The following is a 14,031-nucleotide window of genomic DNA, read 5'->3' as shown; positions in this document are numbered from 1 at the left end:
TTCACTTATACTTACTTTTTAAGTTTTTCATCCAGTTGTTGTTTGTCATTTTCTAAGTCCATAATGGTTTCCTGAGCTAATTTTAGATCGCCTTCTAGTTTCCTCTTGGACCTTTCAAGATCCATACGAAGCTTCTTTTCTTGTTCCAGAGATCCTTCCAGCTAAAGTAAAAAATTTTTAAAAAAGAGAAAAGGCTGTACTGTTAATATTTGTTGGTAACTGTTGTCTCATGCTGACTAGCCTTGTAACTGATGTTTTTGTGCTTACATCATCCACTTGTTGTTCCAGCTTGACTTTGGCTTTGGTAAGAGTATTGACTTTGTCCTCTTCTGCCTGCAGATCATCAAGAGTCTGTTGGTGAGCCTCTTGGAGGGCTTTCTTCTCTTTGGTCAGCTTAGCAATGCTCTCATCCAAGACTGCCATCTCTTCTGTAAGGTTTTTAACCTATCAGAAACAAACAAAGATTGATCTAGCAAATGTCTGACTAAAGCCACTGCATCATTTATTTTGTTTTGGACTCATCAATTTCTTCCTGCTTCTGTGGGGCTTCCAATCAAAGCTGGGATCCAGCTCATTTGCAACTACATATGGATTTTTCCTGTATCTCAGAACCTACTTACTAAATCACATTAGGTGTTTAATGTAGGTTTTAGCACATCTAATAGAGGTAAAAAAATGTAATGTAATGTAATTTATTTCTTATATGCATTTTGCAGTTAACATACAGTAGGTGGTGGTATTGCCTAATATTGCAGATAATATGAACACTTAATTCATACCTCCAGAGGTGTCATTTGCATTTTGCATGAACAGCCACACCACTAAACTTGCGATAGCAACCATTATCCCATTTTAGTGTCATGGCTACCTTTCTTTAAGTGCCCGGAACATATTCTTCATTTACTGTATTCTTGACCAACACAAAACCTCAGTTCAGGTTAGTAAATAGTGGCCTCAGTGTGTCATTGCCTCACTGCTGGAGGCCATGTGCTAGTGCCCCTTTACAAAACTGTGTTAGCATTTTTTATTGCTTGATGCGTCGGTAACAGCTCTGCCACTCATAGAATTCCTATGACGTCGGAGCTGTTACTGCCATAGGTGGCACTAAAAAATGCTAGTGCGGTTTTGAAAAAAAAAAAAAAAAAGGGGGGGGGTGTTAAATTGTAATTCCAGTCACGAGGTGTCAAAAGCTAAAATTCTGTATCCCCTAAGGCAGTGGTCTCCAACATGCGGCCACCAAAGTCCTCCCTTGCTGTCCTCAAACAGTTGGCTGAAATGGTCTTCAAATTCTGTAAACGCGTTAATTTCAGTCTTGCCCACTTGATGTAGCTAACTGCAAACAATCTGCTATGCGGGTTATTCAGGTGTCTCATTTATGGAATTTACTACTGTTGTCAATCCAAAACAGAGTGAGTTTTAAAATATATCCTTGAAGTGTTGTAGGTTCAATATTAGTATTCATTTTTAATGCTTAATACCCAGTCTGAACGATTTACAACATTAGTAGTATGTGGAAGCTTGGAAATCTTTTGGTGGCCCTTAGAGCTTTCTCATATTCACACTGGGCCCTTTACATGAAAAAAGTTGGAGACCACTGCCCTAAGGGCAATGAATGAGCAGTGGAAGACCTGAACTGGAGATTGATCCCTGGTCCTTTGCATAGGAGTGCATAATAGTACCATTAAACCACTGGGTCAGCTTATTGTGTAAATCTAATTGAACCAGCCAAACTGTAGAGCTTGATATTCAGTGTGGTAAAACCAAAGTCAGAGTTCCTGCTGCTTATATACAGTACTGTGGCACTGTAAGGTTAGGGCTCCTTTTACTAAGGTGTGCTAGCGTTTCTAGCACGCACTAACCTCACGCTATGCGCCAAAAACTAACGCCAGCTCGATGGAGGCGTTAGTGTCTAGCGCGCGCGGCATTGCAGCGTGCGTTAAGCGCGCGCTAAAGCCACTAGTGCAGCTTAGTAAAATGAGCCCTTAGTGCTGGACAGAGCTTGGGCAGAACCGGTACTTAGTTCATAATATATAATATCTGAGCTATCCTACTCTACAGAGTTTTATATCAATCTTAATTTTTTGAACAAATAGCACATAATTTGTTTGCTGTACTGTTTAATACATATACCACCACTCTACAATATTTGAAATGTAATTGTTTGCTAATTAGTGCATAATCAATTTGCCAGCATTACACTAGAAGAGATATAGTGGTTAGCTCTAGGTATACCTTACCTTGTTTTCTGTAGCATGTTTCTCCTTCTCCACTTTGGCTAATGTCAGCTCAAGGTCGTCAATATCTTTCTTCAGTTCAGAGCACTCATCCTCCAGTTTCCTTTTCTTGGCCGTTAGCTCAGCGTTAGATTCTTCTTCATCTTCTAGCCTCTCGTTCAGCTCCTTAATCTTTGCCTCAAGCTGGATCTTGGTTTTAATCAGCTGGTCACATCTTTCCTCAGCGTCTGCCAGATTGTCAGATTCCTATGAAGAGATTTTTTTTTGGTATTATTTATCATTGCCTTAGAGTATTTGTATTATGCTGCAGTATGAATTACTCTTGGGTTACAAATGATTAAATCGTTGCTGTATGTCATTGTAGCAGAAGCCTCAGAATTGTCTCCTCTATAGCCCAAACGAAGAACATTCTGGAGTTCCTGTCCTTAACTAGTATGGATAAGATGCAGTAAAGGAGTTGGGAGAATGCCTCCCTGTCAGTCCCTGTATATTTTGAAGGTAAATATAAAGGGCTGAAGAACAAAGTGCCCAGTGCTTTTCTCCACAGGAATCCAAGGAAGGAGGAGTGGCTTCCGTCACACAAATGCAAGGGAGTAAGAAGGTCATCCTTCCAGAAGGAGTCCAGAGAGGTGAAGCAGGGGCCCAGCACAGGAAAGTTCTGTCTTCTGTTTTGTGTATTTGTGTGTATGTATGTGGGGGGGGGGGGGTTGGCTCCACTTTAGGGTTTGAGCTTACACTTCTCTTCTTCTTCCTCTCCCCCTTTCCCATCTAAAACAACCTTTTGATTGTTTTGGTGACCTGTGTCATTGAATTTCTTGCATGGTTATTCTCATTTAATGTAATTGGTACCCAGTTGCAGATATTTCTTTAGCGGCCTCCAGGCCAAACATCCTCCCGCACACCTAGGGCTGTCCTTAGCTGCCTCATTAATGAAAAAAAACAAATTTGCGAAAATGGAAACGCACAAAGTGCCTGCCTGTATTAGTAATAACCTTGAGGATATCTACTTACAGACTGCACTTGGAGTTGGAGGTCGTTCTTTTCTTGAAGGACAGACACCATTTTTTCTTCTAGCTCCTTCCTCTTTGCTTCTGATTTTGCAAGTTCCTCTTTAGTCTTTTCAAACTCCTCTTTCATGTTCTGCATTTCCTTCTCAGATTCTGCACTCTTCAGCAGAGGCTTGATCTTGAAGTACAGCTTCATCCATGGCCAGTGTTTGACATTCATGAAGGAGCGGATATTATATTGGAGGATGAAAATGGATTCCCTGAAAAGGAAATACTCCATGTTATGCAATGTGCTCAGATACAGTATTCAATATGTGCATAGTGGGCAATGTTCAAACAGCCCATGAACTTGGAAAGCCTATGGATAACATTTACTTGTAGCTAATTTTCAAAGGTAAACCACATGGGTGGGTTCTTTTTGTAAAATGCCTACCAGGTTAACAGGTAAGAGACACTAATGGACTTTGCAGTAGCTTTTGGGCCAGCAAAAATTTAAATACACAGCAGCTGTTTTCCTGGTATACCCCAAACCCTCTTCTTATCACCACCACCTCCCTCAGCTAAAAGTATATGCACTGTTGAAGCCCATATTCTTTTAGCTGGGATGGGGGTAGTCAGACGGTGGCAAATTTCAGCCAAACCAATCAGCCCTAACAGTACACAGATTTTTATCTGTTCTATAGGGGATAAATGAGTTCACAGTATCTCTTTTGCCTAGACCCCGCCCCCCATGCGCAGTGTATGTATAAATACACATACAGTAAACCTTGGATTGCAAGTAACTTGGTATGCAAGTGTTTTGCAAGACAAGCAAAACATTTGATTAAATTTTAACTTGATATACAAGCAAGGTCTTGCAATACAAGTACATATAGCATTTTGTATTAAAGTTTTAGGGTTGCGGTGTTTCCATTATTTCTTATGGGGAAATTCGCTTTGATATACGAGTATTTTGGATTACAAGCATGTTTTCGGAACAAATTATGCTTGCAAACCAAGGTTTTACTGTATTCAGTTTGATGCTTGTACTTGTAAGTTAGCCACAAAATGATGTGAAAACCCTTGTCCATCTGCAAAACAGGTATATATGTGGAAAAAATTATTTAAAAATATCCCTAAGGACTGGATTCCTGTTATGTTATAAATTTCTAAAAATCTATTCTTTCTTCATTGTGCATAATGCCAAGCTCCTGTTCTAGTAAATAAAAGTAGCTGGATGAAAATGTGTGAACACTATCGACTATTTTCATCTGGTGATGGTCTAATTATCATTATTTTTAGCTGGCTAGTAGTTTTCATCTGCTATATTCTGGCTTCCATCTCAATCAAAACTGGCTTTTACTTGGATTTTATTAACACGAATCTTAAATTCACAGTCACGTGGGAATTTTCCTGTATTTTCCTGATCCATACAATTCATTGTTGGGAAGATGCCTGATGAACCTCAGCTCATGAATCCTCTACATATACACATAGCTCTGGATTGTATGTCACTACGCGGAGGACTCTCTATCGGACTTTTTTTTTTTTGACCTGCAGTATGTTTTCCCCAGGTATGTTAACTGAAGAAGGAAAATCTACTGCAGTAAAAAAATAAAAAAAGATGACCTTCCCAAAAAAAGAGTCCCCTTGTAGTGACATACAATCTAGAGCTGGAAAAACAGATAAATCATAAAAAATATATTTTTTAAAAAAATCTATAGCTACTACTCCAGGAAGATGAATTGCTGAAAGATATTCCCAACTCTACCAGTACTGGCCTTCCAACAACCACCAAATCAGAAACAAAAATGAGTGAAAAGCAAGTTTCTAACAGACGTTCATAAAGAAGACAAGGGCATTAGTCCTTGTTCTATAATAAACTAGAGCTGCGGCAGAGCTCTAGTTTTCATTGGAAAAGTGAGACTCCTGCTCTTTGTGGCTAGACTATTGTTTACTAATTCCATAAATATATTTATTAAAATTTAAAAAAATATATAGTATACAAAATATATACAAACAAATGATCAAAGATAATATAATATAAATTAAACATTGGTCGTAAGATGCTGTGATAAAATCATATTAACAACAATTATAATAGGTAAGCAAAGATTTCCATATTTTATTATATCTCCTTAAATTCCCACACTTAATCGCAAGTATTTTTTCATATTTTGCATGCAAACACATTAAATTCCACCAATTATTATAATCTAGTTTAGAAGAGTCTTTCCAATGGAAAAGAATCAATTTAATAGTTATCATGATTAAATTCCTTAGAAGTTGGGCTTTATAACTGTCCAACTCAACATCTAAATCAGTAATACAAAAAATGATTAACTTATAAGATAAAGGGTGTGAAATAGAAATAGAGGACCAGACTTTTGCAGAAGGATATCACTTTTAGACCTTTTTATACTAATGATTTCAACACTGTGATTATGAGGCCCAACTGGAACTAGATATGTTTTATTCTTAATATTAAGTTACTACACTTGTGAAGAGAACAGGCTGCAACGTATATTTGTTGAACGTGCTAGTAAAGAGTTTTGTTTTACTTTTATACTGTGGTTTGGCGGTGTCTGTGGAAGGTCCCAACCCCCACCCCTACTAACACATACGACCATAGGTTTTTTGTCATAGATCTTATACTAAGTATGATAGATAAGTAAATATATGCCAACAACAGTTGAGGTATATTTTACCTTCTTTGCATCATTTTCTGAAATTCTGTTCTCATTAAGTAACCACGGCAGATAGCTTGAGTGCGGGTAATAAGCTGAGCTAAGCGTTCATCTCGCATCTCTTCCAGTACACCCAGAAGACCAGCTTTAAAGAACACCTAGAAAAGGGAAATATAAGTTATGAATAACCTGCAGTCTATATGAGCAGTGTTTTATCTCACTATTTCAATTGCTGTGTAGGGTTGACGTTAAGACATGTTATTATAGTGTTAACTCCAGTTATTTGTAGTTAGGGGTTCCTTTTACTAAGGTGCACTAGCGTTTTAGTGCACGCACAAAATTACTGCTCGCTAAACTGCGTGGTACGCTTCTAGAATAATGCCAGCTCAATGCTGGCAGTTTACCGCGCAGTGTAGCGTGCAGTAATTTTGTGCGTGCACTAAAACGCTAGTGCACCTTAGTAAAACGTCTAAATTGACCCCATAATGGGTCATTTTATAAAGCAGTTTCCATATGTAAATATGTTTTATACACCAGTAACAAATTCATTTTTAATGAGGCTTACTATTTATTGCATTCCTATATTAAGGAATGACTGAACTGAATATCAGGTACAGGTAGCAATATGGGTATAATCAGGAGGTAATGTTCTAATAGGGAAAGAATAAAGCAGCTACAGTTTCTTCTAAGCTGAGTGAGAGTCCTCCAACTGTATTGCTACCAGTAGGGGCTGGTGCTTCAATATTGTGTTTTCAGTTGCTAAGGGCAAGCAGGTTCCCTGGAGTCCTACAGAGCTTGCCTGTCCCTCACTATTGAAAATGTGATAGTGAAACAGCACCACCCACTGGCAGGAGTGCAGGTGGAAGATTTCCATTCAGCTTAGAGGGAACAGTGAAAGCTAGGGTTACTAGATTTGCTGAAGCAAAAAACAGGACGCTTGGCCCCATCCTACCCTTAGCTCCACCCCCCAGCCCCAGCCCCACCCAAACCCCCACCCCCACCCAAACCTCAGTCTCATATATATTCTTCCCTGAGCTCAGAGCCACATCCAGAGGGCTTCCAAGCATGCGCAGGTGCAATGTGATGATGTCACAGGCATGCACACATGACATTGTGTCACATCTGCGCATGCTCAGAGGCTCTCCAATGTGGCCCCAAGTTCTTGTCGAGCCGGGGCTTTCCAAGGCCTGGACAAACCAGGGTTTTTAAAAAATCCGTCCGAATGCTTGGACAGTCTTCTAAAAAGAGGATATGTCTGGGTAAATTCAGACACCTAGTAACCCTAGTGGAAAGCAGCCATTCTAGTAATCCAGAGAAAATCGGATAGAAGCTATGGTTTGCATATTGCAATTTGATTCGGTGATCATTCTTGAAATGATTTGAAGCCCTGCTGCTGAGTTCCTATGTAATACTGGCCAACTTCATTATCTGCTTATGTCCCCAAGACCCAACAGTAATAAAGCATTTATCATAAAGGCAGCAAATAAACTGAAATCATAATTGGTAGCACTGATTGTAAGAGCATCTGTTCACATAATTAGTTCTTATAGTGCTCCGACTGCTAGGACTGGATTATAGATGTTACCTCAAGATTAAAAACAAACAAACTAGGGATATTAGTACCTTGGTATGACCAAATTTGTATTGAGTATGGTCAACATCAATGGACCCCAGGAGCTTCTCAGAAGCCTTCTTGCTATCAATGAACTGTCCCTCTGGAATGGCACTTGCATTTAAAACCTTGTATCTATTAGAGGAAAAGCAAAGTTCAATTTTTAATAACTGATGCATTTAAGGCTTCATTCACTGTGCATTGAGACTCATTGCTTATTGTGTTAGGCCTAGGAATATTGTAAGGTTACAGTACAGATGGGGGGGGGGGGAGGTCAGACCTTTGCTTGAAATCTCCATAGAGGATTCTGCTGGGAAATCCCTTCCTGCAAATCCTGATCCCTTCAAGCACTCCGTTACACCTCAGCTGGTGCAGCACAAGTTCATGTTCCATGGCACCTTAAGAAAAGCAAAACGGAATGAAGCACACAGGCTGACACTGCATCCATTCACTCGCTTACTGCTTCCAGATTGCATTCTTACCGGGTGTTTTTGTTTCATTGGGAATGAGGCAGCGTACAAAATGGGGGTGAGTAGTTCTCAGATTGGTCATCAGCTTGTTCAAATTTTCCTGTAATTCCACAATCAGAAGTAGAACATATTATATGATGCGTCTGTTAACAATTATATTGAGCTATTATATATGGGAAATCTCTTCCAGCAAAAACTTACTCCTCCTTTTACAAAACCTTAGTGCGATTTTTAGTGCCGGCCACGGTGTTAGCAGCGCCGACGCTCATAGAATTCCTGTGAGCATTGGAGCTGTTACTGCTGGCGCTAAAAACCTCGCTATGGTTTTGTAGGGGTTAGTGAGTAGAAATGAAGGATTATTTAATCGATTTGTAAGTTAAGGATTTACTGTTTTACTTGTACACTGTGGCCCTGATTCTACAAAGTGCGTCCCGATTTTAGGCAGCTGTAGGCACCTGTAGTCAGCTGTAGGCAGCTGGACCAATCAGGCCTTAGGATTAGTGGGGATGGGCGGCCCGCTATGCCTAAGGCCTGATTGGTCCAGGCTTCTAGAGCCTGGGCCAATCAGGCCTTAGATTTAGCGGGGATGGGCCGGGAAGGGGCGGGCCCGTCTCATTTTCACAAGGCGGGCCTGTCGGCTGGACGGCAACAAGACCCGTCCAGCCGACCAACATTTAAAGGTTAGTTGGGGGAGGGAGGTTATTTGGGGGGGGGGGTCGTCGGGTCATCGGGCTTTCCGGCAGGAGGATTGGGCATCCTCCTGCCGGCAATTACCAGTTTGGGGGGGAGGGGGTTCCAGGGGGGTTCCGGTAGGAGGATTGGGCATCCTCCTGCCGGCGATTACCAGTTTGGGGGGGAGGGGGTTCCAGGGGGGTTCCGGTAGGAGGATTGGGCATCCTCCTGCCGGCGATTACCAGTTTGGGGGGGAGGGAGGTTCCAGGGGGGTTCCGGCAGGAGGATTGGACATCCTCCTGCCGGCGATGGGACAGGCGGCCGCAGCCGCTATACTTATTGCAGCAGGGAGATCCCTTGCTGCCATAAGTATAGCGGCCGCGTCTAATTTAACCCGATTCTCTAACCGGCGTCTGTACCATGGACGCCGGTTACAGAATCGGGGTTTAGTGTAGAGGTCTGCACGGGAACGGGGATCGCGGGGATCCCGCGGGTCCCGCGGGGATCCCGCGGGTTCCCCCCCTGGCCCACGGGACTCCCACGGGGACGCCCCCTGGCCCACGGGACTCCCACGGGGATGCCCCCCTGACCCACGGGACTCCCACGGGGACGCCCCCTTGCCCACGGGACTCCCACGGGGATGAAAACAACCTACCTAAATTCTGGCGATGCAAGTCTGGCGTCGCGTCGGGAAATAGCCATGTTGAGCAGTGAGCTCAGCACGTACACAGATGAAAGCCTTGCTTGCTGATTGGTCCGGCGGCCCCGCCCCACCGTGCCGCCGGACCAATCAGCAAGCAAGGCTTTCATCTGTGTACGTGCTGAGCTCACTGCTCAACATGGCTATTTCCCGACGCGGGCATTAGGCTGTTTTTTGTCATTTCGGGTGGGGGATGGCAGCGGCAGCAGCAGCCTGAAAAAGAAATCATCCTGGCCGGGTTCGGTGTCATGCTCCGGAGCTTCTACAGCCTTCCTATCTCCCTCTCCCTTCTACCTGCGGCTCTCTTCGGCAACTTAGCAGCAACGATCGACACAAGCTTCTGGCGTCGGGGCCTACCCTCTGCGAGTCCCGCTTGTTTCAACTTCCTTTTTCCACAAAGGTGGGACTCGTAGAGGGAAGGCCTCGATGTCGGCAGCTTGTCTTGATCACCGCTGCTGACGAGTTGCTTAAGAGAGCCGCGGAGCAGGGGGGTGTTGCCAGGTGCAGGTAGAAGGGAGAGGGCCAGATGCAGGACTCGTGGGTGAGGGAGGAGAAGAGAGAGGGGAGAGAAACAAAAGGAAATATTTCATACTGGGCTGGGCCGGAGTGGAGAGAGGGTGGAAAGATTCTGGCTACAGGGTGCATTAACAAAGGAAAAAGGGGGAAAGCTGAAAATGGAGATAGTGACACAAAGAAGAGAAAGGGTAAGCAGGACCTTCTGAATAAGGATAGAGATACAGAGGGGACATGAAGAGGAGGTGAAATAGAGACATAGAAGTAATGCTGAAAAAGTGTGTGTGGGGGGGGGAGATAAAGACATTGAAAGGGCAAATGGTGAATATGGGGTAAAGACAAGGACAGAGACAAATGAAGATTCTGAAAAAGTGGTGAGATAGGGATATAGGTGAGATGGACACAAAGAAGGGTGATGCTGGAAAATAGGTGGAATGGTAATTCTGACAGACACAGAAGGGAAATGCTGGATCAAGGAGAGATGGGGCTCAGGCTGGATGGAATGAGGAGAAATGCCTTGTTGGCCCGGAACTTCCTCTCCTATGTCAGAATTGACGTCAGGGAGCGGAATGCTGGTCAGCGCGACGCTTCTGCAGGGAAAGCTTGGGACAGCGGTGGCTTGGGGACTATTCCCCGATGGCGGTGGCAGCAAACCGAGTGGCTTGGGGGAGGGCACGGAGAAAGAAAGAAAGGGGGCAGACAGAGAGACAGAAAGAAGGGGGAACAGGGAGACAGAAAGAAAAAGTTGGGGGAGAGAATGAGGTCTGGAGGAGAGGAAACATACAGGAGGCTGAAAGAAAGGAAGAAAGATTGGATGCACAGTCAGAAGAAGAAAGTGCAACCAGAGACTCATGAAATCACCAAACAGCAAAGGTAGGAAAAATGATTTTATTTTCAATTTAGTGATCAAAATGTGTCTGTTTTGAGAATTTATATCTGCAGTCTATATTTTGCACTATGGCTCCCTTTTACTAAACCGCAATATTGTTTTTTAGCGCAGGGAGCCTATGAGCATTGAGAGCAGCGCGAGGCATTCAGCGTAACTCCCTGTGCTAAAACCTACTATTGTGGTTTAGTAAAAAGGGAGGGGGTGTATTTGTCTATTTTTGTATTTTGTTACCGAGGTGACATTGCATAGAGTCATCTGCCTTGGGAAATGTATATGGCAGATATCTTTGTTTTGTGTTCAAAAGAAAAGGAAATGCATTTCTGGTTTTATTTCTACAGTGTTGAAGTACTTGTTGGCCCTTGCTGTGACTGGTGGGGATCCCCAAGCACCGCCAGCAGAGGACCTCCTCTAGAGATGGTCAGAACTCCCCTCCACCAAGCGCAGCAGTCGCTGGCAGCATCCATGAGCCACTGAGGTGCCAGCATCTGTGACTCAGGGACGCTACTGCTGCCTGCCAAGCTTGGCAAAAGGGACCCCAGGCCAACTGCAAAGGAAGTCCTCAGCTGACAGTTTGTGGGTTCTCATCAGCTGAGTATTTATATTTTATATTTACATTAGAGGTTCTGGTAGAAACCCATTTACAAAGTATGTATTCTTCCCAATTAATATTTCCAAATTAATAGTCTCTTTGCTTATTTGTAAATGGGTCTCTACCAGAGCCTTTAATTCAGTAGCATAATTAAATAAAATAACTATTTCTGAAGTTTATAGGGAAGAATGGTGACGGAGGGGATTCCTCGCGGGGACGGGTGGGGACGGAGGGGATTCCTCGCGGGGACGGGTGGGGACGGAGGGGATTCCTCGCGGGGACGGGTGGGGCCGGAGGGATTCCTCACGGGGACGGGTGGGGACGGAGGGATTCCTCACGGGGACGGGTGGGGATGGGTGGGATTTTGGCGGGGACGGGTGGGGACGGGTGGGATTTCTGTCCCCGCGCAACTCTCTAGTTTAGTGTAGGACCGATTCTGTATAGGACACCTCTCCTGGGCGTCCTATACAGAATCAGGGCCTGTATGTACGTACTGATGATTTTATATTGTGTTTTATTCCTTGATTGTCCAGCACTTCTTGTTGTAAACTGCCTCGAACTATTATGGCTTTGGCGATATATAAGAATAAAATTATTACTATTATTATACAGTACCCTGAAGAGGGCAGACACGGTCTGGAAGGAAGAACCCTTCTTCTTGCCACCTTTTTTGGCACCAGAGTCTGAAACACAAAACAAAAATAAAACGGGATTTTAAGTTTTAGTATGTTTCATCAGTGCCTGTAACACATGAAATATTTGCTCATCCTAGATCAATAAAACAAATTAATGAATTAATATTACCAGCTTCTGATCCAGCGTAGGCAGAGAAGAGGTAAGACAAAGTTTTCACTGATGACTTTTGGTACAGCCCGATAACGCTCTCATTCAGAGGGTCCTTGTTCTTGTCCAGCCATCCACTGATGTTGTAGTCTACAACGCCAGCATAGTGTACCAGAGAGAAGTGAGCCTCGGCCTTTCCTTTGGCAGGTTTGGGCTTCTGGAAGTTGTTGGATTTACCCAGATGCTGGTCATACAGCTTGTTCTTGAAGGATGTGTCTGTAGCCTTGGGGAACATGCACTCCTCCTCCAGAATGGAAAAGATGCCCATAGGCTAAGAAACAAAATGTTCAAATAGGAGAGTGTCATTTTTCAGAAGCAAGTTTCATTTCACCAGGCCCATTTATTACACGATGAAGATAGCAATTTCAAAGCTATCCACGCATGTAAAATAGAATTTTCCCCACCTGAATTGCTTTGGATATTGCCATCATAATATCAATGGTGGCATACTGTGTTATTATTTTGTGAATTCTAATAACTACCTTCTCAATAAGTTCAATGCAGGCAGCCAAGTCCATTCCGAAGTCAATGAAAGTCCATTCAATGCCTTCCTTCTTGTACTCCTCCTGTTCCAGGACGAACATGTGGTGGTTGAAGAACTGTTGCAGCTTCTCGTTGGTGAAGTTGATGCACAGCTGCTCAAAGCTGTTGAACTAGAAATAAGGTATGCAGAGAAGATAGCTATTATACATAGCTAAATATGTCTATAGAGATAAAACATATGCTAACGTTCTGAGCATTTTGAAAAATACGATCCCTTATTATTGTCTAAAAATAAGTTGCACTGATTGTCTAATAGGAGACACATAAGAACATAAGCAATGCCTCTGCTGGGTCAGACCTGAGGTCCATCATGCCCAGCAGCCTGCTCACGCGGCGGCCCCAACAGGTCCAGGACCTGTGCAGTGATCCTCTAGTTATACCCTTCTATCCCCCTTTCCAGCAGAAAATTGTCCAATCCTTTCTTAAACCCCAATACCGTACTTTGCCCTATTACGTCCTCTGGAAGCGCATTCCAGGTGTCCACCACACGCTGGGTAAAGAAGAACTTCCTAGCATTTGTTTTGAATCTGTCCTATTTCAACTTTTCCGAATGCCCTCTTGTTCTTATATTTTTTGAAAGTTTGAAGAATCTGTCCCTCTCTCTATGCTTCTCTATGCCCCACTTTTCAGCATCATTGTTAAAGTCATAATCCATTTTGTTTTCTTATTAATAATACGTTTGTTTAACATAAACATCTACCGTAATTGATCACATTTATCTGTTTTAGGAGATAACTAAAATCATGAATATGTTACTCAAAAACATGACAAACTTGTCCTCAAAATAATAAGTCAGAGACCAATAACCCTCCAATTAAGATGAATATAAGAAGGAATCTTTTTCAAAAAAGCATAGTACAGCACGGAACACAGCTGAGAGCTGTTAATATCAGCAGAGTTATCCCCAAAGTCATTCGACATAGCCAAGAGCTGCCAGTACAAAAAAGCTAAGCACTTTAGGCTTTAAGCCTGAATATTAAAGCAATACCTATTATGATTCAGTACTTGCAACTTCACTAAGGGCTCCTTTTACAAAGGTGCGCAAGCGTTTTTAGCGCACGCACTGGATTAGCGCGCGCTACCCGAAAAACTACCACCTGCTCAAGAGGAGGCGGTAGTGGCTAGCACGCGGGGCAATTTAGCGTACGCTATTCCGCGCGTTAAGGCCCTAACGCACCTTTGTACAAGGAGCCCTAAGTTTTGAAATCTGAAATGTAAAAGTTTTTAAGACAAAGTTATTCATTAAAAAGACTTCAATAGTGATAACAGTTAATATAAAAAGAAAGGTATATG

The 14,031-nt window shown here is 43.0% G+C and overlaps 1 protein-coding gene across 1 annotated transcript in view; it reads right to left on the bottom strand.

Annotated features, from left to right (window-relative positions):
- Positions 1-14,031, bottom strand: part of LOC117367865 (myosin-1B) — a 55,317-nt gene that overhangs the window by 17,400 nt on the left and 23,886 nt on the right. Inside the window, exons 14-24 of the mRNA XM_033960905.1 lie at positions 12,678-12,848; positions 12,157-12,466; positions 11,968-12,035; positions 8,002-8,089; positions 7,800-7,917; positions 7,531-7,654; positions 5,929-6,065; positions 3,246-3,501; positions 2,238-2,480; positions 268-444; positions 16-161 (exon numbers count right to left, since the gene is read on the bottom strand). Of these exons, the coding sequence (XP_033816796.1) occupies positions 16-161; positions 268-444; positions 2,238-2,480; positions 3,246-3,501; positions 5,929-6,065; positions 7,531-7,654; positions 7,800-7,917; positions 8,002-8,089; positions 11,968-12,035; positions 12,157-12,466; positions 12,678-12,848 (1,838 nt within the window). The remainder of the gene's footprint in view (positions 1-15; positions 162-267; positions 445-2,237; positions 2,481-3,245; positions 3,502-5,928; positions 6,066-7,530; positions 7,655-7,799; positions 7,918-8,001; positions 8,090-11,967; positions 12,036-12,156; positions 12,467-12,677; positions 12,849-14,031) is intronic.

Source organism: Geotrypetes seraphini, chromosome 10 (assembly GCF_902459505.1).
Source record: "Geotrypetes seraphini chromosome 10, aGeoSer1.1, whole genome shotgun sequence".
NCBI classification, from domain to species: domain Eukaryota; kingdom Metazoa; phylum Chordata; class Amphibia; order Gymnophiona; family Dermophiidae; genus Geotrypetes; species Geotrypetes seraphini.
This window is presented reverse-complemented; position numbering and strand designations above follow the sequence as displayed.